The 24,728-nt window shown below is 44.2% G+C and overlaps 1 protein-coding gene across 1 annotated transcript in view; it reads right to left on the bottom strand.

Moving 5' to 3' along the window:
• LOC147728932 (sulfotransferase 1 family member D1-like) overlaps positions 1-24,728 on the bottom strand; it is a 388,090-nt gene that overhangs the window by 239,510 nt on the left and 123,852 nt on the right. The window contains exon 3 of the mRNA XM_086959172.1: positions 446-574. Within this exon, the coding sequence (XP_086815298.1) occupies positions 446-574 (129 nt within the window). The remainder of the gene's footprint in view (positions 1-445; positions 575-24,728) is intronic.

Genomic DNA, 24,728 nt, shown 5'->3' with positions numbered 1-24,728 from the left:
TTGATATTTTGAACTTAATATTCAGGATGTACATCACAATGGCACTGACTGGAGTTAGAGTGAGAGTTTTATGGAGATAAGGGAGTAGGAACTTGAAGCTGATTGGGAAAAGTGAATTTGTACATTGTGATTCTTAATGTTGAGTTTAAGGGTAAAAAGGTTACCCAGGAGGGCCTTATCTAAGTTTTCAAAGCAGTAATGTCCCTTTGTGTAATAGTCGGACACTCCTGACAGGAAATGCTACACCCAACCAATAGCAAAAACTCCAGCATAACGCTTAATAGAAGACCACACTCTGCAGAAAGTTCATTAGCCTAGGAGGAAATATGTGCAGCTATAACAATATTGACACACTTCAAAATCATAACCCATGTGCATGTGACAGAATACACACATTTCACACAACTGTGACGGAGGTGCCGTATTGTATGGTTGTTGGGCTTACCTGATGGTTCCATTCCCGGCATAGCAAACTCTAACCAGACAACGCGTCTGTAGATAGCATCACTTTGGCATTTTTGCACATTCCCATTGTTGAGTATTAAATCGATAATCTCACTTATCCATGTGGTGCCTGTAAAAAAAATGACAAAGAAACTTCAGGAGATAATTATGCAATTCAAATGTAAACGACTGAGAAGATATGCTCAGGCTAGTTAATGGATTCATTCGTAGCCTATCAGGGATCCACAATAAGTGTCAATTCTAGGTATAAAATGAGTTCAACAATGCTTTCACCAATAATAAATGTGTAAACGTGTGCCTATGTTCACATTTCATATGCACAAAAGAAAATACATCAATTGAAAATAGAAATGGCAACAATTAAAGATTTGTGCAGTAGGAGGCTCAACTCATGGCCATATATTGGCCAATACACAGAGTCTCCACAATGGTACCACCATTGCCAACTGAAAACAAAGAGAATCAGGAGGATCCCAACTCCTAGATCTTGAGATTCTCTCTACACAGTGTGCGCATGGGCGACAATTCCATTGGATTGTAATTGTACTTATATAACGCTTACTAACTTGATGAGGTGTTTAAGTACTTTTATGCAGGCATCAATTGTTCTAGAGCCCATAGTTAGTAGCTAATCCATTGGTGATTAGTGGGATTAGTCATGTGATAGGATACTATTGCGTGAGTCTACACCAGTTTATTTGCGGACTTCAGGGGTGGCTCTAGTGTGCAGGTGAAGATCGTTCCAGGCTTTACAAGGAAGGTAGGAAAAGGCACGACCACTGGATCTTGTTCTGCATGTGCGGGGTTTTGGAAATTACCCTTTTTGCAGGGTTACCCCAAACCTTTTATCTTCTTTCTCCTCTTTTTCTGACCTTCTTTTGTTGGCCTTAGGACTTCCTCACCCCCACTTTAAAGGCACATTTGGGTATCAATACTGGGCCTCTGACCCTACCAAATTAGACACTTTTGGATTGTGAACTGAACCTCTGTATGAAAAACTGCTGTGCTGCTTAACCAGTGGAGCTGTGCTCATGACGAGCTGAAGCTCGTCATAACGGCCACGGATTAACCAAGCCGGGCTAATTCCCCTCCTGTGCGGGCATTCCACAGAAGTGGGCGGAGTCGTGACGACCTCAGCTCGTCATGAGCACAGCTCCATTGTGCAGCATGACGAGCTGGGCTCATCACGAGCACAGCGGTACCACACATGACACCCCTCCCCCGCACTACGGGGGAATTAGCCATGCGTGGTAGGGTCTAAGGACTCATCTTTTCACTGCAGACTCGGAAGGCCTGCATTTCTCTTGTGTTGCAAGCTGCCTGCTGATCTCTGAGTCAGCTAAAGGAGAGCTGTACTTTGTCTTCACTCCAAGTGATCTCCAAAGGTTTGTTGGCTTGCCTCCTGTTAAGACTCAGAGCTCGCTGGAAGTGGCGCAGATACTTGCAACATAGGTGTCAACGCATCTGCTGTCTGTGTGTTACAGAACCAGTGCATTGACCCAGTTGCAGGAGTAAAATCTACACATCGCATCGGAACCAGCGCTTTGCCTCCAGTGATCGACACAACAGACAGCGTATTGCTGCCACTGCAGCTTGTTGAGATCGACCCATCCCCTCAACTGCTTAGAAGAATCTGTTTCATCACTCCACACTCTTCACTACGGCACCCATCTTTGGAACTGCATGGAGTAGATCGATTCATCCTATTGCTTGTGAAGAGAAAAGAATTTTGTAGCCGGCCAGCCCTTCCACGAGGTTGGCTTGAATTTTGACTTTGATCCCCATTCAGCATGACGTAAAGGTATCTTTTGAGTGCTTCTAAGCCCTTAACTACATTTATTCCTTCAAAAGTCATTATCTCCACTTCACTACACTGGATTCATTTTATTTTGGCCTCATTTAGTTTATAATACAATAATACATTTTTGTAAACCTGTGTGTTTTTTTGTGGTGTTTTCATTATGTTACTGTGTATGTGTGGTGGTCAAATACATTATACACTGCCTCTTTAAATAAGCCTGACTGCTCTGTTCCAAGCTACCAGAGAGTGAGCACAGGCTTAGCATACCCTGTCTAGAATGGTCGTTCCTGCTTGGCCTGCGTGCATACCTCAGCCAACAAGAAATCCCATTTCTAAGATGGGGAATGTGAGAAAATCCCTCATTTGTGGATTGAGAGCTAGTGACATTTCCACATTAGCAATAGCATCTCTGTTTTGGGGGCTTTTATCCTCATAAAGTGTGAAATTCATCTACAATACAGCTGCAATACCAAAGAACTCTTTAGACAAGCAGAACAGAGTTAATGCAATCTAAGAAGTAGACTTTATTTGTCCACAAGACTTTATTATTTTATTTGGTTATTATAGTAGGATTTGGTTTCAGAAGAATACATTTTTTTCATATCCTTTCTGCTTTCACCTTATTTGCTCACCACTGGTTGTTTTCCTTTGTAGCACCGTCATAGGAGGCACTCACTCCTTTCCCACCCTCTCTTTCCTGCCTTTAGCCCTCCAGCTTCCCGCCAACAAGTGCCCCATCCATGACTTGCTTAATAGAGGCTGCAGCATGGTTGTGTAGTGCATGCGCAAGCTGACATGCCACTGGTGTGCCAAAGGCAAACTGTTCTGCACCCGTCTACACCTGGACAGTGCTGAGCACAAGGACCCCTGGCCCTTCAGATACTCACTGATATTTCTCTGCAGAACTCCAAGACCAGGCCCGGACTCCACAAAAACTCCTTCCTCACATTTTTTCTCGATCAATGGTAGGACCGTTCACCTGCCACTGCGGTCTCTTAATCTGCAATTCAGGACCTCCTGCCCTCACAGAAACCCGCATCACTCCTACTTCAGTGACCTCAACCACTATGGAACCCCTCCGATACCTCCTGATCAATTCCCATACCTATTTCAAATGTGCTATCAACATCTAGGACACCATCACCACTCTTGCCCCCAACGTGATCTTCATCACAGAGACTTGGATTAGCCCACCTTCACCTCTAACATCGCCACTACAGCGCCCAATGGTTATAAGATGATGCAGCAGGACCGCACCAACAAACTCTGAGGAGTTAGGTTGTATGACTGAACAACGTGTGCAACTACCACACACACCTTTACTTCGCTGTCAATACCACAAATATTTAATTACCATGCATACATTGACAACAAACATGTTTACCACGCATGCCTTTGCTATGAAAATATCATGTTAAAGGCTTGGTTTGTAAATACAAAATCATGGCTGAAAGTCTCCGGCTGTGTTTACCTACCTGTGCCAATTGGATGGTACGAGTCGTCCATTTTGTAGCTCCATAAGGGTGGTCACCAAAGGGAAGGGACTGCTGCCGTGGGTCGTACTTTCTGCCTGCATATTCTCCAATAAGGTGGCGATGAGCGGAGTCAAAGATTAAAATCTACGCGGGCCGGCCGTAAGACCGCACGGTGTTTCCATCCACCACTAGGCCCATTGACCACTCACTATTCCTCCACTTCCCCCTCAGCCGTTCACAGAAAACTCCACAGTGAAAGAGGCGTGTTCACTCTCAGCACATGAGTTGCAGCCTACCAGGGATCATGGATTAGGTTTAGCTTGTTTTAGCTTGGGATGACGTACCTTTAAGCTTTGAGGACTAGCATTTATAATTAAATGCCTCTGAATAATAAAAAAAACTCCACTGCAGTGTTTTTTAACTAATAATGCTTTCTGCTTTTGTCAAGAGTGTCAGCAAATTGCAAATTGCCAAATGCCCAGCATTGTACCCTTTTCCTGTCTCGGAGCCCTAAACCTCCCCCTCCCGCATCACCCTTTTCCTGCCCCTGACCCTGAAACCTCCACTGCATCAACCAAGTTTTCCCAGCCCTGAACCTAAAAACCACCCCCTGCTGCTGTCATCAAAAGCAGGAACATTACCAAGCATTCTTTGCAACAAACAAGCCTTTAACACGCTGATCCGATTTCGTAGTAAAGGTGTGCGTCGTAAAGGCATATTTGTGTAAATGATTAGTTGTAACAGACATGCGTGCTAAAGGCATGTTTGTTGTAAAGAATGCGTGGTCATGCGTGGTTATGACCAAGTTGTAAAGGCTGTTTCTCGGGAGGCATCGCCATCACCCACAAAGAAACAATCCATTGCATCACCAAAGAAGACATCTCACCAATCATTGAACACCTCAACTTTCAACTTCACAATGTTGGCAAACAACCATGAGAGGCACCCTCACCTATAGACCCCCAGGACCATGCCCTAACTTCTGTGATGCCACTACCAACTTCATCGCTCCACTATCTATCAACTTCAAGCACTACATATTCCTTGAGGACCTCAACTTTTACCTCAACACCACAAACAGCAACTCTGCTAAACACCTGGCACATATGATCAACATCAGCCTTATCCAGCTGGTCACTGACACTGACCCCACACACAGGGCCTGACACACGCTTGACCAGCGACAAAGTCAAAAGCAGTCATGAACTTACCTGGACCAACCATATCATCATCCATTTCACCATCGCAGGATCCATATGCACCACCACAAAGCCTCCCAGCTCCTCCCTCCAAAACGGTAACAAAGTGACATGGACCCAATGGACAGACACCCTCAAAACCACTCAGCCTGACCACTCAACCAACCTGGAACAGTCAGTCGAAAACTTGACTACCCGGATCACCAACTGCTCCAACAGTTTTGTGCCATCAAGCCAGCTAAGACCTGCAGACCCACCAAACAAGCCTGCTGCTACACACCAAAACTCAGGACAATGAAACACAGCTGCAAACAACAGAGAAGATTGCCCACCAGCAACAACCCCATAGACTAAGCCACCTTCATGCCAGCCTTTAATAAATAACAGTAATGCCTCAAAGACACAAATAAAATGCACTGGCAAACCGCATTGAAGCAAGCACCAACCACACCAAGGAACTCTTCAGCATTGTCAGAGAGTTTGTCTGCCCAGCAGCCACCGACAACACAATCTCCCCTTCACCGGAACTATGTGTCACACTAGCGAGGTATTTCTATAACAAGATATCCACCATCTACAAGAACTTCAAAACCCAACCTACTGACCTCAACAGCCTCCTCACACCAAGGGACACTACCCCGACTATACGCTCACTGCATGGGAACAGCTCACTACCAGGAACACCACAGCCATCAGGAAGTCTATCCACTAATGAGCACCCATGGACCCTTCCTCCCGCCACTTCAACCTTGGTAGCAAGGAAATCAGCTTGCAACTCACAACCATTCTCAATGCATCCATCACCACAGCCGCCTTCGCCGATGTATGGAAACACGCAGAAGTCAGACCCTCCTCAAGAAACCCTCATCTGACCCCAGCATACCTAAGAACTATAGCTCCATCTTGCTGCTGCCATACACCACCAAGGTTCTCGAAAAACCATCAACCGGCAGTTCACAAACACCTGAAGAGAAACAACATGCTCAACACCTCTCACTCCTGTTTCTGTGCATACCACATCACCCAAACTCCCATATTCTTTTTTTTATTATTTTTTTTATTTTTATTTTATATTTTCCTTTATTACAACAGTTAATTATGAGCATTACCAATAACACAAGCCTCAAATATTGACAAAAAAAAAATTATACAATAGGTTTGTGGCCATACACAGGGTACACAATTATATAAATCTACTAACATTGAAAAGCAAAGTCTAAGATCGACGAAGAAAAAAAGCCAATAACAAAAATACTCAACATCAAAAACAGAAGTAAGGGCGGCTACCTCCCTCTACCCCTAACTATTCCTTCTTTGGCTCTCTTTCCATTTACATAGTGGCTCCCAAATTCTTCTCCCCAACCGTCTTCCACTCCTCCCCTTCCGGGCAAAAATTTTTTCCTCTATATTATATGCATATAAAGTGTTTGCCAGCCAGCATTGCATTTTCGGAGGGTTTTTATCTAGCCATGCCCTAGCTATTGTTAGTCTATAGACAGCCATTACTACAAAAAGAAATTCAGCGTATTGAATCTGCACATCATCACTCACCCCTAACATAATCAAAGCTGGCGTAAGTGTTATCGCAATATCCAATGAGTTCGCCAAAAACCCCTCAATTTCCCTAATCAAAGTTCTTAGTTGTGGGCATAAAACAAAAATGTGTACACTATCTGCTTCCAATTCATTACATCTGGGACAATTGATTCCTTGATTCCCACCCCATTTAGCAATCTTTGCCGGAGTAAAGTACAAAAAGTACAATGTTTTATAATGCTGCGATTGCAGCGGGGCAGCACATAATATCGTCGATCCAAATTTCAAAGAATCATAAAAGAGTCTAGGATCAATACCCAATTTATCTTCCCATTTTGTACTAAATTTAACTAAATCATCCTGTTTGTCTTTCACCAATGCTGCATAAAGAGATTTAATAGTGCAGTCTCCCGACCCTTTTATTTTCTCCATTATATCAACTTTATTAAAACCTGCCGGACCCCCGACTTTATTATTGAGAAAACTTCTAACCTGTAGATATTTGAAGAAACCCCTATTATCTAAGCCGTATTTTCCTTTCAACTCTGAAAATTGCATAAAGCCATCTTGTGCATAAAAGTCTCCAATTTGTATAACCCCCTTTAGTGCCCACTCTGCCATAGTGTAGTCTCCGAAAATTTCCTTGGGGAGTGACCTATTGTTGTTTAATAAGACGTATCTGTTATATCTCCCAAGTTTTACCCTCTTCAAAAATGCATTCCATGTCGTGACAGCTGCTTTGACAGTTTTAAATTTAGTCCTCTTGAAATAACTGTAATCAATACACTTTAAAAAACAATTCTCTGCATTCACCCCTAGGGTGACAGCATACACATCTGTAGACATTTTCTGGATCCTATCATCGTCAGGGCTTCCACCAATCAGACCTTGAATATATTGCAGCACACAGGCCATATAATATAAACGAAAATCCGGTGCCCCCCACCCCCCATTTTCTCTAGGTAGTGTCATGTACCTATAAGCTCTCCGGGTTTTACCTTGGGCCCAAATAAACCTATTACATATAGCCTCTATGCAATTAAACCAGCTAGCTTCAATCAACAATGGTACAGCCCTGAATACATACAGAAATTTTGGTAAAATCATCATTTTGATGATATTTGTGCAGCCAACTAGCGACAGGTGCAGATTATTCATTCTATCTAAATCTTTTTTCATTTGTGTTATCAAGGGATCCATGTTATTTTCCACAATTTTACTTATTTCTGCCGTCATTTGCACCCCTAGATAAGTTGCCATATTTGTCACTCTTTCATCATTACACCTTGCCCACTGGTTTTTAACTATCTGTGTCTTAGTTGTGTTCAGGCTATACCCAGAGAACTTGCCAAATCTCTCAGCTTCCGATTCAATTGCCCTAATGGCGGCTACAGGATTTGGCGTCAGAATGGCTACGTCGTCCGCATAGGCTAGTGATTTAAGTCTGCACCCGTTTAATACTAATGGCGTTATTTGTTGATTCATTTCCAGTTTACGAATATAGGGGTCCAGATACAGAGCAAACAGTAAGGGAGAAGAGGGACAACCCTGCCTTGTACCTCTCTGGATGTTAACCGCGGCTGAGTAACCTCTGCTGACTCTTATCTTGGCCGTCGGGGCTATATATAGCGTTTGCAAAGCCTTTATAAAACCTGGTCCTATACCATGCCACCTTAAAACTTCCCATAAGTAACCCCATGAGACCCTATCAAAGGCCTTTTCAGCGTCGAGAAACACCGCTGCCATTGGGTCTTCCAAGATGTCTGCAGCATCAAATGCCGTAATTACCTGCCTGGTGTGATGGGTTGTCCCTTTCCCTGGAATAAATCCATGCTGAGAGGGTGTAACTAAGGATTCGATTGTCTTAGATAATCTTTTTGCCAATATTTTTGAGAACACCTTGACATCGGCGTTCATCAAAGTGATGGGGCGGTAGGAGCCTGGGACATCTGGTGGCTTACCTTTTTTAGGGATAACAATGATGTCTGCACCACCCCAGGAGCATGGAACCGTTTCACCCAATTGTGCTAACGCCATTATTTTAAACATATCCGCTAACAGAGGGGTCTGGAAGACCTTATAAAATTCGACTGGAATCTGGTCCGGGCCAGCAGCCTTCCCAGAAGGGAGTTCCCTCAACGCTTCTACCAATTCCTCCACCTTAAACTTCTCTTCCAGCTCTATTCTGTCTGACTCCTCCAGGTATGATGGCTCAATATCCCTCAGATATGCCCTCATATCCTCCTCACTTCCATGCCCATCTGCCTGATACAATTCCACATAAAACTGCCTGAAGACCTCTCTAATCTGCTCTGTACCTTTAACTTTGATTCCATGGCTATTTTTCATCTCCTTAATATCAGCCATCCCATCTCTCTGTCTAGCTCGCACCGCTAAAATATGCCCCACTCTTTCGCTGAGTTCATATGCCTTTTCTTTATTGGCTAGGTATTTCTCCACCGTCTTTTTTGCCATCCCTTCCATGACCACTGCTTTAAGGGCGACTAGTTTTAACAAAATCTGCTCAACTGGCGTGTGTGCTTGTATAGCCAGCATGAGTTCCTCCTCTGCCTCCCTGATTAATTCATTATTTCTTTCTAATTCCTCCCTTTCTCTTCTTTGTGATCCGATAGCATAGCTTAAAGTCTCTCCTCTTATACCGGCTTTAAAAGCGTCCCACACAATCCCGGGTGAAGAAGTACCTCTATTGATTGTCCAGAATTCCTTAATCCATACCAACATCCTATCTCTGTATTCACTGTCCTGAAGGAGTGCTCTATCAAATGTCCACTGCGAAGGCTCCTTATTTCTCCTTTGCCCAATATTTACATCTAATACTAGTGGACTATGATCTGATATGATCCTTGGTTCTCTTACTATCCTTGCACCTTCTATCAGCCCTCTTGTTATTAAAAAATAATCCAGCCTGACTAAAATCTGATGGGGCGCTGAGAAGTAAGTACTCCCATCGAGATTCGGATGGCAATATACCCAAGGATCCTCTAAAGAGTTGTTCTTTACTAAGTCTGCTAGGGCCCTATAAGTTCTTTTTTTCCTCCCTGCATACTTCCTTTTAGGGTCTAAAAAGCTGCTATCTAGATCATGAATATTCAGATCGCCGCATAGTATAATAGGCTCAGGCCATCGAGCAAGTTCTGCATCTAGGAATTGTAGAATATCTGGGTCGTCTCCAGTAGAGCCATAGACTGAAACAAGCGTGAAAGTTTCCCCCCTAAACAGTAATTCAGCTATAGCCCATCTCCCCCAATTGTCCTCCATCTTTCTCTTAACTATTATATCCTGTTTCCTGCCCAATATCGCCACTCCTCTTGTCTTAGTGTTCTGATTAGTTTTCGCCAAAACCTTAAAACCTAGTTGGTCGAGTAGAAAGGCCTTTGTACCCTCAATGTGTGTTTCCTGTAGACACACTAAATCTGGTTTAAAAGATTTTAACAGCGACGCCGCTTTTAGCCTCTTATTGATCTCATTAAGTCCACAGATATTAATTGACACTATTCTACAGGTCATTTATATTTCTTAACATTACCTTCCCATTTTAACCAGCAGAAATTAATAGAAACCTGTACGCTTTGGTATTCCGCTACTTCAGAGACCTACAAAGAAAGTGAGCAGGAAGGAGGGGAAAAGGAGGGGAAGCAGGATAACCAAAGGGTAACCCTAGAAATGCTGTTTGGGACCCTGAAACAGATGCAAAAAGAGGCAAGAACTGAGAGCAGAAGGGCGAAAAGAGATACAAAAAAGCTGCAATTATCATTAAGAAAAGTAAGTAGAAAACAGGAAGAGGTTGAGGAAAGAGTTCTACAAGTGGAAGAAAGGACAAGTAGAGTGGAAGACGAAGTGACAGACTGGCGGACTTTTAAGACGGATCAAAAAAAGGTGGTTGAAGACCTCCAGTGGAAGCTCGAAAGCTTTGAAAATCGCCAAAGAAGGAACAATGTGAGACTTTTGGGTCTGGAGGAGGGAAAAGAGGGACAGGATTCCAGAGGGTATGTGGTTAGGATTTTGGAAGAGGCCTTTCCTGATTCAAAATGGCAATGGGATGTGGAAGTGCAAAGAGCACATAGGTACCCATTGTTCAAAAAGAAAAACCGGGGAGGGCAGGGGAAGGAACTCCCAAGAGCAATGTTGGTTTTTTTGGGTAACTTCCTAGCAAGACAGGAGATAATTGATAAAGCCAGACCTGACTCAAGAATCACAGTTGATGGAAATACTTTCTTTTCAAGGCCAGATTTCTGCCATGTCACCGTGGAAAGAAGGTGGAAATTAAGACAAATGATTGGCCCTTTCCAGAAGCAAGGGGCAGAAGCATATCTCTTGTTTCCGTCTAGGTTGAAAGTTATTAGGAAAGGTTATGTCAAAATGTTTACATCCGAGATAAAAGCAGCAGAATATCTGGCAGAAATCTCAGAAACCAATAAAGGGAAGGAGAGGGGAGCAAAACCCAGAACCCCGTTACAGTCTCCTCAGAGAACTCCACCAAAAACTCTGTAAATCAGTTAGATGGTAGTGCCAAATAGATTATTTGGCAATATCGGACAGAGGAGCAAAAAGGATGGGAGAGAGTAGCGACGCTGCAGAGTACGGCCGGCTACACATAGGCCAGGATTGGCCTATTTGCCTGTAGAGAGGGGGGGGGGGGCTCCCAAGGGGTGGGGGGCAAGGGGGGGAGGGGGGAGGGGAGGGGGGAGACATACAAGATGGTTATGGGCACAGTTATGGTGTGGAAGAAAGAGGCAAAAAAGAGTTTAAAAAAAAAAAAAAAAGGCTGTGGGGATCGAGGTACACAAACAAATTAGAAGGGGGGAGAAATTGGGTTGGAAGGACCAAACTCCCATATTCATCGCAATTGATGACATCTATACCATCCTCAACACCTTATCCCACCACACACTCATCAAGAGACTTCACCAAATTGGGATTCAGGGTGACATTCTTAGATGGATGGGATCTTTCCTCACCGGGTGAACTCAGAGAATTTGCCAGCCATCCTTCACCTCAGAACCAAAGAGCACATTTTGTGGTGTCCCTCAAGGTTGATCCCTCATGCCCAGCATGTTAAATATGTACATGAATGCCCATGGCTGATATTGTCAGAACCCATGACCTCAACATCATATTCTATGTTGACAAGACTCAACTCATCCTCTCACTCTGAGCAAACCCCTCCACCACAAAGATCAACTTCCACAACTACATGACAAATATCACCAACTGGATGAAGACCAACTGTTTGAAGTTCAACAATATGAAGTCTGAAGTATTGATCTTTGGGAACAACACCTCCCCATGGAAAAACACCTGCTGGCATGCCAAACTCAGAACTTCTCCTACAACCACAGACCACACCTGCAATCTTGTCATCATCCTGGACAGCAAACACACCATGAAACAACAGATCTACACAGTCTCCACCACCTGCTTCCATACTCTTCACATGCTACAAAGGATCTTCAAATGGCTCCCCATCGGCACAAATACAACTGTCACTCAAGCCCTAGTCATGGCTAGCTGTAGAGGGTTTTTAGAATTTCAGAGGGTAGGGCGCTCTGCCTAGAGTAAACGTTAAAAGGTCATTTAAACAAAAAGTAAGGGTGCGGTGCGTGAAGAGCGAACGGAGAAGCCCTTAACCGTTCAATTAGAAAATCAATAGACTCTCCCAAACTTAAATAAGCAAAGCTCTCGCAACCACAATTTACAGTATAATTAAAAAAGTGTCTCAATGAAGTTAGTGACAGTTTAGTAATAAGCAACAGCAGATCTTTGTATCTTTATCCTTTAGGAAGGTTGTTTAATTGGTCCATATTCAGCCGACACGTGTTTCGGCGTGTTAAAGTTGAGTCAACACGACTCTTCAGGGCTAGTGGTGTGAAGTAGTGTGGCTCACTGGTTAGAGGCGGCAGACCCGAGAGCAGAGGACGGCCCGGGACCAGGGTTCGATTCCCGGCGCGGCAGGTTTCTGGACCAGGGTCAGCGGACTCGATAATTCTCTCGCCTTGGTGCCCACTCTGATCAGCGATCACACTCGGCAACTCTGGGCATTAGCTTGCCTCATCTTCACTAACGGCCCCACCAGACCGCCGGGGATGCCTGGTCTCACCCTGGAGATACCCATTAAGGGACCATCTCTCAGGGAAGCCAGGAAGGGTTTCGCAGCGGTCGAAGCGCCTTGGGACCCTACGGGTAAGTAGTGCGCTATATAAATGCCTATACATTTACATTTACATTTACCCACTGGTCAGTAGGTCGGAAATAATGGACACTTTAGCTTCGGGTGGATAGTTCCGTATGTGATGTTAATGAACGTTGAAATATAAGTAATGATTCTCCGCTCTGAGTTTAGAGCAAACGGTTTTTCATCTGTATGTAAGTTCTCCAAACCAAGTATGGTGGAAGAACACAAAAGTATACTGGATACGTGTGTGTACCAAGCCGTACCGGGAGGGGATCCAATTTAAGGTTCAAGAAAGTGGTTAAGGTTCGATTCCTCTGTGGATTGTGAACAAGGTTGTGGTATCCCTCCTCTGTGTGTTCCCGGTCGCCGTCTTTCGAAACACGGCGACCGGGAACACACAGTGGAGGGATACCACAACCTTGTTCGCAATCCACAGAGGAATCGAACCTTAACCACTTTCTTGAACCTTAAATTGGATCCCCTCCCGGTACGGCTTGGTACTGTAGCAGGGTTTCCGTTCTCCCACAGAACTGTGCACAGAGATCTAGAACCTGGGTGAGTTAGGGTGACCCAAAACTCACCTCAGTTTCAGAAATCCCCTTACCAAGCTAGCTACAGTGTCTCATCGGTAGTAATAACTTACCAATGACTTAGACAATCCAGAACATGAACTTAGGGTACCTCAGGTATCGTGGAACACATGAACACTCTTTCGTTATATAATCATTACAAACCGAAACTGGGAGGCAAAGAACACACGTGCAAGTTTGAAATGTTTATTTTTCAATGCAAAGTTCTCAAACGCAGTATCTTGTATAATATCAACATACATATTATAAAAATCAGAGTTAGCAGCATAGTCACTAATCCATAGTAAGCAAAAGGCGATAGCATGTTATGATGCAAAAATCTATAGAATTCTGTATCACCTATATTTCGCGCACCCTATTTAGCATATTATATTATATCTAAGAAGGTCTCATTTGGGTTCTAGCAGGGCGGGCCCATACCTCTAAATCTCAGTAGGAGCGGATCACATCAACAGCTACCAGCTCTCTGTATGCGAAGCATCAAGTGTGTTGATTCATTCCCTGTAACTCAATCTTAAACTCGAGTAGAGTCCAATGTTGGCAGCAACATTATTTGTGTTATGTCTAATGTGGTGCGAGGATCAGGCCTTCAGCAACCTTGTGTTAGGTTATTCTTAGAGGGTGCAGTTCTCAGTGTGCAGACATTTGTACCAAGTGTACCAAGCACGACTGATATCAGAGCAATAACATATTATTCTCAAATAAATCACATCTTTCGTCTAGGTTGAAAGCTACAATAACAATTAGGTGTCGTGTGCAAACTGAAACCGAAGGAAAATATGGTGTTTAAACATTTAATAAACTCATGCTAACTTAACACACTATATAGAAACGCAGTAACCATATGACACCCCCCCAATGATCCGAGGACGGTCAAAAAAAGGAAAAATTAAGCCAATACTATAAGAAAAGCAAAACATGAAAGCAGAGTTCAATAATATTGAGCCAAGCTAAATGTATGTAAATGTATATAAAAATTCAATAATACAAAATATGTATGAATGCCTATAGTGGCCACACAAAATAAAAAAAAAACTTGAACTTGAGGCCATTTATAAAATCATAGGCCCAGAACATATCAAAGTCCAATGTCCGTAATAGAAAAGGCACCCTTCAGAATTACTAAAAAGTCATGTGCCATTATAGTGAAAGTCTCCAAAGCCACTCATGGGTGGATAGAATATGCAAAATCGGTAGCCACAGCTTCCAACATGAAATCGCTGTCATCATCCGAAAACAGTTCAGCCATATAATTAAGCAATGGGAAAGAACACACGTGCTCCTCCAGCACCTGTGTCCTCTAGCAACATCAGAGGACAACTCAGTGGGTTCTCGAGAACGCCATGTGCCAGAAAGTCATGCGCCGCTGCGAATATGTCCCACTGACCCATTAGTCCATGCATCGCTGCCAAAGCCATAACCCTTTCGCCAGAACAAACCAACTCGTGAGCAACTACGGGGCTCATCAGCTGATCAAAATCGACGTCAGGAGAAGTCGGTAAGCAGAGACACAAATCAATGGCCCAGTCGAAATCACAGCTCAGGCAATGAAACACAGGCTGGACACATGTGAAATAGGAAAATCGAAACGATAATCCAAAAGCCGTGCTTAAAGTCGCAAGCAGCAAGGAGCCATAGTAATCAAGCATCCGGTTGCGAAACAGCCTCAGTAGGGGCTGAGCGTTTTCTTGCGCAGGATGGGCATCCATGTTTAATAAAGCAGAATATCACCAGTACGCCTGCAGCCAAAGCCAGCAAAACAGGGAATCCGCCAAACAAGCTTGCGAATATAGAATGAAAAAACGCAGGGATAATACCAAATACTTTTTCAAATGTAGTTACGAGACCACTGCTAACCAATTTAAAAAAATTTGCTAGGCCAGTTGTGGAGGAGGCATTAAAGATTTGATGAACTAGCTCGCAGAAATGAAACGGCAAATCAGTATTTAAAAGCGCCTGCACCTCTGTGCGTGTGTTAGCTATGTGAAGGACATAAGTCTCACGGGCCGAACTCAGGGCCACTTCTTTTTGAGACAATAGGGCTCTTATTCGGCTCAAACCATTGAAGTCCGCTCTCAAGGTTGGAATTCCTGGCCAAATGGAAACATCTGAATTCCCATGCGTGGGTGGATATAACACGTTCTTGCAACACACCACACGTTCTGATACAGTAACCACATATGCGATACCGACCATTAACCCACAACACAGTTCGTTGTTCAAAAGCAAATAACTACCATTTGACAATAAAGTGAATGTGGGAACTATTGCAGGAACCGGTGTGCCTTTTAAAACACAGGCTAAATTTGGCCTGTCCTGATTACAAGAACCATGCAATTGGATGTGCCTGCATATCAGTGAACGGTCAGGCGACTGTGTGCATTCTTCACCATTCAGATTCACTTCCTTTCCTTCTTTCAGACATCGGTATGTATATGGTAAAGACCATGTCTCATGCAGGAAAGCACTACCTAGTGGTTCATATCGCCCTATAGCAATATATCTCATACAATTTGTACATTTATACAGAGCAAATGGTAAAGTTATAATACCATGGATAAGCCATGTAGCAGCAGCCGCCGCAGCAACAGAGAGGGCAAAGATTCTAACTTCTCAATGTGTAACATAGAAAATGATGCATCTCGCATGGAAAGCATGCGCTGCTTGTCAGTCAAATTAAATGTGGCAAATAGCGATGAGACGTTCATATAACTCCAAGGCACTCGACCAGCCTTCAGAGTCTGTAGTGTCCAGGCAAACTGCATAACAGAACGCAATTGATTTTGACCATGATATTATACGGACACTTTATCATGCACAATGTCAACAACAGAAGAAATAATATTGTTTAACATGTAAATACGGGAAGAAAGCGTGTTAATACTGTTATCGACCACTGCAAGCACTTTTTCCAAATTTGCTTGGTCAATTGCTCTTAGGCGCTTAGCAGCCTCAATTTGAGACAATTTCCAAATTTCATTGTAAACAGCTTAAATCCACCGTTTAGATCTACCCTTAGCTGGGCTTTTTATAAAATCATTTAAATCCACATTTTCAGTTAACTGAGACAGATTTAGTTTAACTGCAGCTAACGTGGAATGTTGTAACCAATTCTGACACAGTTTCCCCACAGAGTAAGTGGTGACAGTATAATCAGTTTCAAAACGGGGATCTGGTCGTACTTGTGTGAACCCTTCAGCCAACCCCAGAAATCGACGTTGGCAAGAATCAGAACTCTTTTGCAACAACAGCCAACCTTTTGGATCCAAACTGGATACATTAAAGGACGAATTGTGTATTAGAGACTGTATCTCATGAACAGACAAATCTGAAAAATTACCCCAGCCTGAATATTCTTCTAATTCGGGGATAATTGGTGTATTTAATTTTTTTGAAGTAGCCAATCCAAAGCATGTTGTTTGGGAAATAGTAGAATTTAGAAACAACATGTGATTCGGGATGAGAAATGCACGGTGCAAAGCCTCAGTGCCTTGTACCTGCCAATCTTTGGTACCCCAAACCGATTTAAGGTCAATTATTCCTTTCCAGAACTCGTAGCCATCTAAAGCCAATCTGTCTAGAAAGGACTTCGAATACAGCAACTTTGTATCGGTAAGTCTAACTTTGGACATGGACTTTTCTGTCATTCTGAAATAAAAGGACTCAGGATTTGATTGATTGAAATCTGTAAAATAACTGTATTTTTTCAGAAATGTACTGGAGCTTCCAATTAAAGGAGCTGGGCAATGTTCCCATTGCGCGTAATTCACAGCAACCCTCCTGGAATTTGTCTTATGGAGAAAATAATTACCATAATGTTGGAAGCAAAATAAATCACCATAATTAATAGAATCTAAATATAAGTCTTCAGCATCAAAAGCTGCATAGTATTTCAAATCAGAAAATAACGCTTCTACGGCCTGAATATCCCAATCATCAGAACGTATATTTTGTTTAATTACATCTCCCATGTTTACTCTAAGCACATTCGGAACATTAATCACTTCAGTGGGCCCATGTATCTGAAATCTAACCGCATCCCACACAATCCCATCAAGGACAGGCCAAGCAGTAATGTTAACTGTATTTAAGTTTCGTTTCAGTCTGTGCGCTGAATGTGAAGAGGAAAGAGGGGCCAATGTTCCATTAAGGTACCGAATTCCTGTTCTTTCTTTAACGTAGTGACCATCGATCAGGCGGAAAAAATAAAACACAAAACCAATTGACATAAAAAGGTAAAATGAAAATAGGATCAACCAAATGCATGTCCAAGGGGGAATCAAAAAATGTTTTCTAAAAAACGTGGCATATTTTGCAATAGTTGAGGGTTTCTTTGAAGGTTCCGAAACCGAGTCAAAAGAGAATCTGGACTGGTCGGCCAAACGAGTCTGCAATTCAGGCATTGATAAATCAGCAGGATAGGTGTAGTTCAACTCATCAATGTTAGTAACAGGACTAGTATTTAATGAAGGACTGGATATGGCAGGCATCTCGCGGGACACCTCCTGTTCTGCACCAGATGTAATAGCCAGCACAGAGTGCCTCACCATGGAAGGACAGGATACAGCCGGTGTCATGCTCTGAACAATCGGCCACCCTGTGTGTCTTGCACTTAATAGGTTGTATGTCTTCTGTCCGTCCGGACAGGAACTTATTTTTTAGATCAGAAGAGTAATTACTGGTTTGTTAAAAATGTCAAGCGGGCACAGCCGTGACCAGATCGACAGACTCGTGGCAGTCTTCCCTCAATCCCGAAATAACCATTGTGTTTTTCGGCGTATCCATGTATGCGTAAACGCTGTAACTAATCCATGCCGGTATTCTAACCGAACTCCGTGGATGCAGAATTTTCTGCGAGCTCGACCACTTATTACTTTTGAAGCTCTCGGGTTTCTCCCGCGGTGGAGACCATGCCAATAATTGCATTTTAGACAACAATAATGTCATCCAATGTCCTGATGATGATGCCCACATTCTAAGAAAGGGAAACAGAACATGGTGGCTGGACAGGGCAATTATCAACAACAACTATCAGCCACGTAGTCACAGATATACCACGCGACCGCCGGGAGAGAATCCCAAAGCAAATTTATTTTCTTATTAGGCTCAAATTTTAAAGATTCTAGGACATGGACGCAAACAAAACAACTGTTATGACAGTGGATTAATGATGGCAATATCTACAAATATACAGAATTTACAAATATACAATACATACAAAAGTGAATGAAGCCACATTAGTGAGCGAGACACACCAAAAACAATACAAAATTCAGTAGACAATATTGATTGTAGTTATATACAGTGCAAAAACTTTCAAGTATAAAGTAAATGTAAACCAGTCCTATAGACTGTGAAACCATGGGACAGGCGGGGAGGTGGAATGAAATACCTGCCTGTCAACCAAGCCTGTGGTTAGTTGTTAGAAGCGGGTTGCACAACTAGGGTCCAAAGGAATCGGTATAGTTATGTCCTAGTGGCACCCTTGGGGGTTTTTTACCACAGGGTGGAGATGTTGACGCGTTTCGAACCGGCGTTGTTACAGGTTCTCTTCAGGACAGGGACTGGGGATAGTGGTTCTGCATAATGGCGTCAGAATGGCCGTGGTATCGGTTACACTCAACCGGGCAGGATTTCTGTACTTCAACCAGCTGTTGGGCTGTAATTGGGGTGCCCACGAGGCGGTGCACAAACGGTGTTTGAAGGAAGCTCACATGTTTCAGCGTCTGAGGGTGGGAACTGAAATCCCAGCCAAAGGAAATATATTTATATAGTCTCTCGTCTGATCCGCGTCAGCAAGGGGTTAATGATAAGCGCTGACTTTTACAAGAGGAATCAATCCGGCGTTTCGAGCAGCGACACTGACTCGGCACTGACTCGGCATCGAAACGTCGACACATAACCCCATATGCGAACTGTATATGTAATATTGATAATTGCAATGGTGCGGTTTAACATACAACGTCTGTCTTACTGAAACTCAAGTGCACAGACAAATTTCGTGCTTTTTCCATTTTTTTGTTGTTGTCCTGTGTATGTTGAAGGTCACGGCTGTGCCCGCTTGACATTTTTAACAAACCAGTAATTACTCTTCTGATCTAAAAAATAAATTCCTGTCCGGACGGACAGAAGACATACAACCTATTAAGTGTATGATCATTACTTACAGTACTTTCATTACAGGGACCACTGTTCTTTATAATAGTTAATGCCCAAGGTCCCTATGCTATACCTTAAGGGTTCCCTTGTCCTGTTGAAACACCCTGTGTGTCTTGACATTGTCAATAGAAATAAATCTGTTTTCCTTACGACCTGGAAGTGGTGGTAAAATGACTGGTCTTGTGCCCTTCACTCCAAGAACTGGAACCGGTGCACGATATGAGGGACCAAACTCTTTCTTGTTATCGATCTTCTCTCGAACCAGTTCTCCAACTTGGGGTAGCCAGCCAACTACCGGGATCTGCAGCGCATCATCCGATGTGGAGGGCAAATGTTCCTTTGCAAGACTGTCTCTGGTCTTTTGTAGATTCTGTAAAACATTGCAATGTTCATCTATGTCAAAGGCCGTGGCCTGGGCCTTGCAGTCTAGCCCATCGAGGTCAGGGACATACATCTTGATACCAAAGAGCATTTCGTACGGGGTCCGCCCACCCAGAGACCTTCTAGGGAGATTATTAAGCGCATGCTGCACGCCATTGAGGTGGGCTAACCAGTTTCTGCCAGTGCCTATAACTCGAGCTGTCAAAGATTGCTTTAAGTCGCGGTTCATTCGTTCAACTACACTATTGCCCTCGGGCCTGTACGGACTCGAAAACTTGACTTGGACCCCCAACGAAACCATAGCATCCTTATACGCCTTAGAGGCGAAAGCCGGACCCTGATCCGAATGGAAGGTACCACAGGCAAAAATTCCCACAAAGACTCGCAAATCCTTAATGACAGTCTGTGAATCAGCGCTCCGATGTGGCCATACCCACACAAAGCGTGTGCATGAATCAACTGCTACTAAGATGTATTTGTACGCAGTATCAGAAGAAAATGGACCGCAGTGATCCAAATAAAAGCATCCAAGCGGTTTATTAGAGATGTACAACTGTGTCTGAGGCGGACGCGCAGCAGTTGAAGGCTTAATCTGCTGGCAAATGTCACATTGAAGGACATAATCGCGCGTCTGTTTGTACAGTCCCCGCCACCAAAAACGTTGTTGTAGCTGAGTTACAGTGGCTGAGACGCCCGCATGCGCAGACGCCACACCTTCATGAGCCGCTGTAATCAAAGTAGCCCTGCGATTCGAGTTGGGAACTAGACGTTCGCCAACATCAGGAATTTTCACATAAGGAACCTTATCGGGACTTAAGTGGTATGTGTATTTAGAAGGGAACCCCGCAGGATATTTACTTCCCTTCTCTGTTGCAGCAACAGCTGCCAAGATGTCATCATCTATTTTGCTTTTGGACCTCGTGACTGCTGCAACCAAGTATTTTGATACCGCTGACTTTGCTGCTTCATCAGCAAGCGAATTACCAACAGCGTGGACCCCCACGCACTGATGGCCTAGAGTATGAATCACAAACACGAGTGGCAAATTCTCTTTAAGTTCCGCCACTCGGACCCAGATCATTTTATGTTTTATTGTGCTACCTTTGGAATCACGAAACTCATTCTGAATCCAAAAGAACAAGTTTTCATTGTAAGACTGGACACAGTAGTAAGAGTCACTTACGATTAAAGTCGTCACACTAGGATCTGCGTACTCCAATGCAAGCATCAGAGCACGAAGCTCTGCTAATTGTGCGGTGCAGTCTCCAAGCGTCTGCGTGTGCACGACACTGGACTTGAACTCATCGTTCACCATGGCACCGACCACAATGGCGCACGCGGAAACGTAGGCATGTTTAGAGCCATGCGCAACCTGCGCCGAACCATCAGTGTAAATGATGCAATGGAAATCCTCCAACGGCCGCATTGCTAAAGGAGCAGGATGAACAAATTCATACAGTAAATACTCCTACGACCGTAAAGTGGCGTCAAAAATAAACGTGACATCCTGGGACGTCAAGGATGCAGCCCATTGAATCCACAGAGGGTGCAAAGCTTTGGAATTAGGTACACTGGCTTTCGTAACCGCCTTTGAGGCAGGACACGGGGTAACAACCAACATGCGTTTTCCTTGTGACGGGGCACGTTCCTTTAGAATTGCCATCTGCACAGCCGTTAAAACTTTCTCCACAGTGGAAAAACGCAATTCAGACGAAGTGTACAAGTGTGACTTGTAAGCAATAGGTACTGTATCTCCTACATTAAAAGTCAGGTACGTGAAACCCACCGCCCCAGGGATAATTCTTATCTCCAGGTTGGTCTGGTTATCACGAGTCTGTAAGTATTCAGAAGCGAGCAAATCAGCCTGCAAAGACTGCAGAATGGCTGAATACTCAGGCAGCCAGCATGATTTGGAAAAAGATGGTTGTATCAAAGCATATAAAGGCTTGATACGCTGGGCATATTCCGGAATGTAAGTCCTCCCGAAATTCAAGAAGCCCAGTAGAGATTGTAATTTTTTCAGTGTTGTCGGAGAGCGCAACTGTGCGCATTTCTCCAGGAAGTGAGGTGCTAACCCCTTTCCCTCGTTATTAAGCTCGTAGCCGAGAAACAACACTGTGTACTCTGCAGTGTGTGACTTTGCAGAGTTAAACTTGTAACCTATGTCTGCAAAGTTACAAATAATGCTATTTACTCGACACAGATGCTCCCAAAGATCGTCGTCTGTGAGATAAATGTCATCCACATACGAACAAGCAACTGGGTCGATGCCCTCCAGAAGAGAGACAATGCGGGCGGAGAATACTCCAGGACTATTCTTATAGCCCATTGGGAGACGCGGAAACATTTTTTTCACACCGCCGCATGTAAAACTGGTCCATTGGGAACTTAGACCGTCTAATCTATGGACATAAAAACCATTGGAAATGTCAAGCGTGGTTTTGAACCGTTTACGCTCAAGACTATTCACTAAAGCAGAGCCATGTGTATTCTGTACTGCGCAGTTACGGCAATGCGAGTTCAAATGCCTATAATCCAAAACCAAACGATATGAGCCGTCCGGCTTGTTTACAGTAAAAAGGGGGCTATTCATCGGTGACACACATGTTTCAATTACACCTTGATATTCCAATTTTTCAAGGATAGCCGCGACTGAAGCTTTGGCTTCACGCCGTATGGGATATTGAGGTTGAGGCTGCGGCTGAGACCGTAAAGGAATCTCGTGGCTTGGAGACAGTTTATCCCGGCCACACTGATTGCGGTACACAGCCGGCGCAAGCGCCAGAGCCCACTCTTCTGCAAAATGTAGCGCTTCCACTCTCGATACAGTGAGCGCGAAACTGGGGAGGATCACCTCCTCCCCTCGCGGAGCTGCGAGAACAAAAGGTGGGGGCCAGTCAGCCTCCGAAAGCAAAATGTTATACGTAGACGAACGATTTTCCCAAAATACCCCTTTTACAGTTCGTTGCATGTCACCTTCAATTAACAGGACAATTTCAAAAAGACGTTCAGGGGGAGCAACATGCGTATCAGAAGTTTCAATCACAACATAAGTGTCAGTCGCTGTCACCTTCAACAGTGGGCGGAGGGCCTCTCTCACTATGGTAATCTCTGCTGCGCTGTCCAGCAAGGTCAGAGCCCACGTCTGATTCCGAAGCTGCGTTCTCACTATCTGGGGCATATCGATGCGCTGTCAGGGCGGCAACTTTCTTCGTGGCAAACTGTGGTCTCTTGGGCGTAGCGCCTTCCTGCTGCTCTCCACCGTTACGTGGGCGGGGCTGACCACGTCCTTGCTGGCCACCCCGGCCCGTGCGCCCCCTCCACCACCGGTTGACGGAGCCGATGAGTCCTGAAAGGAACGAGGAGACCGTTGGTCAGAAACCTGAAATCTTTCAGGTGACTTAATCATCGCGAGATCTCGCAAATCATAAACTCGATCTGACTGCGCAGGCAACGGAGACGCAGGAGCAGAAACCTGTGTTTGCTGTTGTTGTTGCTTACCCTGATTCTGCTTTTTTGGCCAATTTTGTTTCTTGGACTTTTGTTGACCACTAGATTCCGAAGACTGACCCTGGGGCTGCTTTTTCTCTTTATCAGGAAAAGCCTTAAGCCCCTTTGCATTACGGCCAACCGTTTTGTAAGCAGCCACAATAATCCTTGCTAACCGACGGGGTCTCTTGGCCTCGGGAACTAACGACAATGCGTTAGCAACCTGAAAGTTCACTGCATGCCCCTTGACATTCGCAAGGATCAGATCACAAACTACATCAAAGGTGCCACACAGGCGCATACCCAATTCAACCGCCGACTCCGGTCCGTGTTCATCCTGAACACGTTTAAGGACCGCACCCAGATTGGTCACAGACGGGGTGCCATAGCACCTCGAATAGACCGCTGCAAAAGTCTTACCCCAGGTCTCACAGTCAACAAGTTCAGGTGCCAAATCTTTCGGTAAACTCAGTGTAAGAATCCTGTCAGGATTGATTTTCAAACCAGCATGTTCCGCACGAAGCTGTGCACCCCTAGGGGCTACGTCCTGAACATTATGGCTTGTGTAATGAACAAGTGCTCTAATCACTGCCACCGCGACTTCATGAAGCCGGCGCAGATCACCCACATTACAAGTGGCGCGATTAGGGTGAGGAGTGAATCCAGCCAAAGCGGGCCAATAGGAACCTCCAGTGCCCTGTACGGAGCATACGCAACCGGTACAGCTGAAGTAGTGTATGAATGGAACACTCCAGAATTAGCGTCCACTGGCGGAAATGTCACCCACAAATGAAACAGTTCGTACGGGTAAGCATGTTCCGCACTCACCACCAGAACGACAGCCAAGCCTTCCACAGGAACATCATAAGCCCGCAAATGGTCACGCACCGCAATGCGACTATGCTGCGGGATGTCCACGGCTTGTGCCATGTCAGCACAGGAAAGTGAAAAAACAAAAATTACTTTGTAGCACGACTGGGTAGTAATTCAAGGAAACCATTTTTAGATAGATTCAAGCTTGAAAAAGACCTATTTCAAAAATAGCTAGGTTTTTCCGACACCGCCGTTTTCCGGAAACGGGAATGAAGGTGTTAAGGATTGAATGATATACTACTCGAGTGTCATGATATAAGGCCAACAACGTATGGGCGCCATGTAGCAGGGTTTCCGTTCTCCCACAGAGTCCAATGTTGGCAGCAACATTATTTGTGTTATGTCTAATGTGGTGCGAGGATCAGGCCTTCAGCAACCTTGTGTTAGGTTATTCTTAGAGGGTGCAGTTCTCAGTGTGCAGACATTTGTACCAAGTGTACCAAGCACGACTGATATCAGAGCAATAACATATTATTCTCAAATGAATCACATCTTTCGTCTAGGTTGAAAGCTACAATAACAATTAGGTGTTGTGTGCAAACTGAAACCGAAGGAAAATATGGTGTT

This window comes from Lissotriton vulgaris, chromosome 2_2 (genome assembly GCF_964263255.1).
Source record: "Lissotriton vulgaris chromosome 2_2, aLisVul1.2, whole genome shotgun sequence".
NCBI classification, from domain to species: Eukaryota; Metazoa; Chordata; class Amphibia; order Caudata; family Salamandridae; genus Lissotriton; species Lissotriton vulgaris.
Note: the sequence above shows the minus strand (reverse complement) of the source record. Positions and strands in the feature narration are given on the sequence as shown.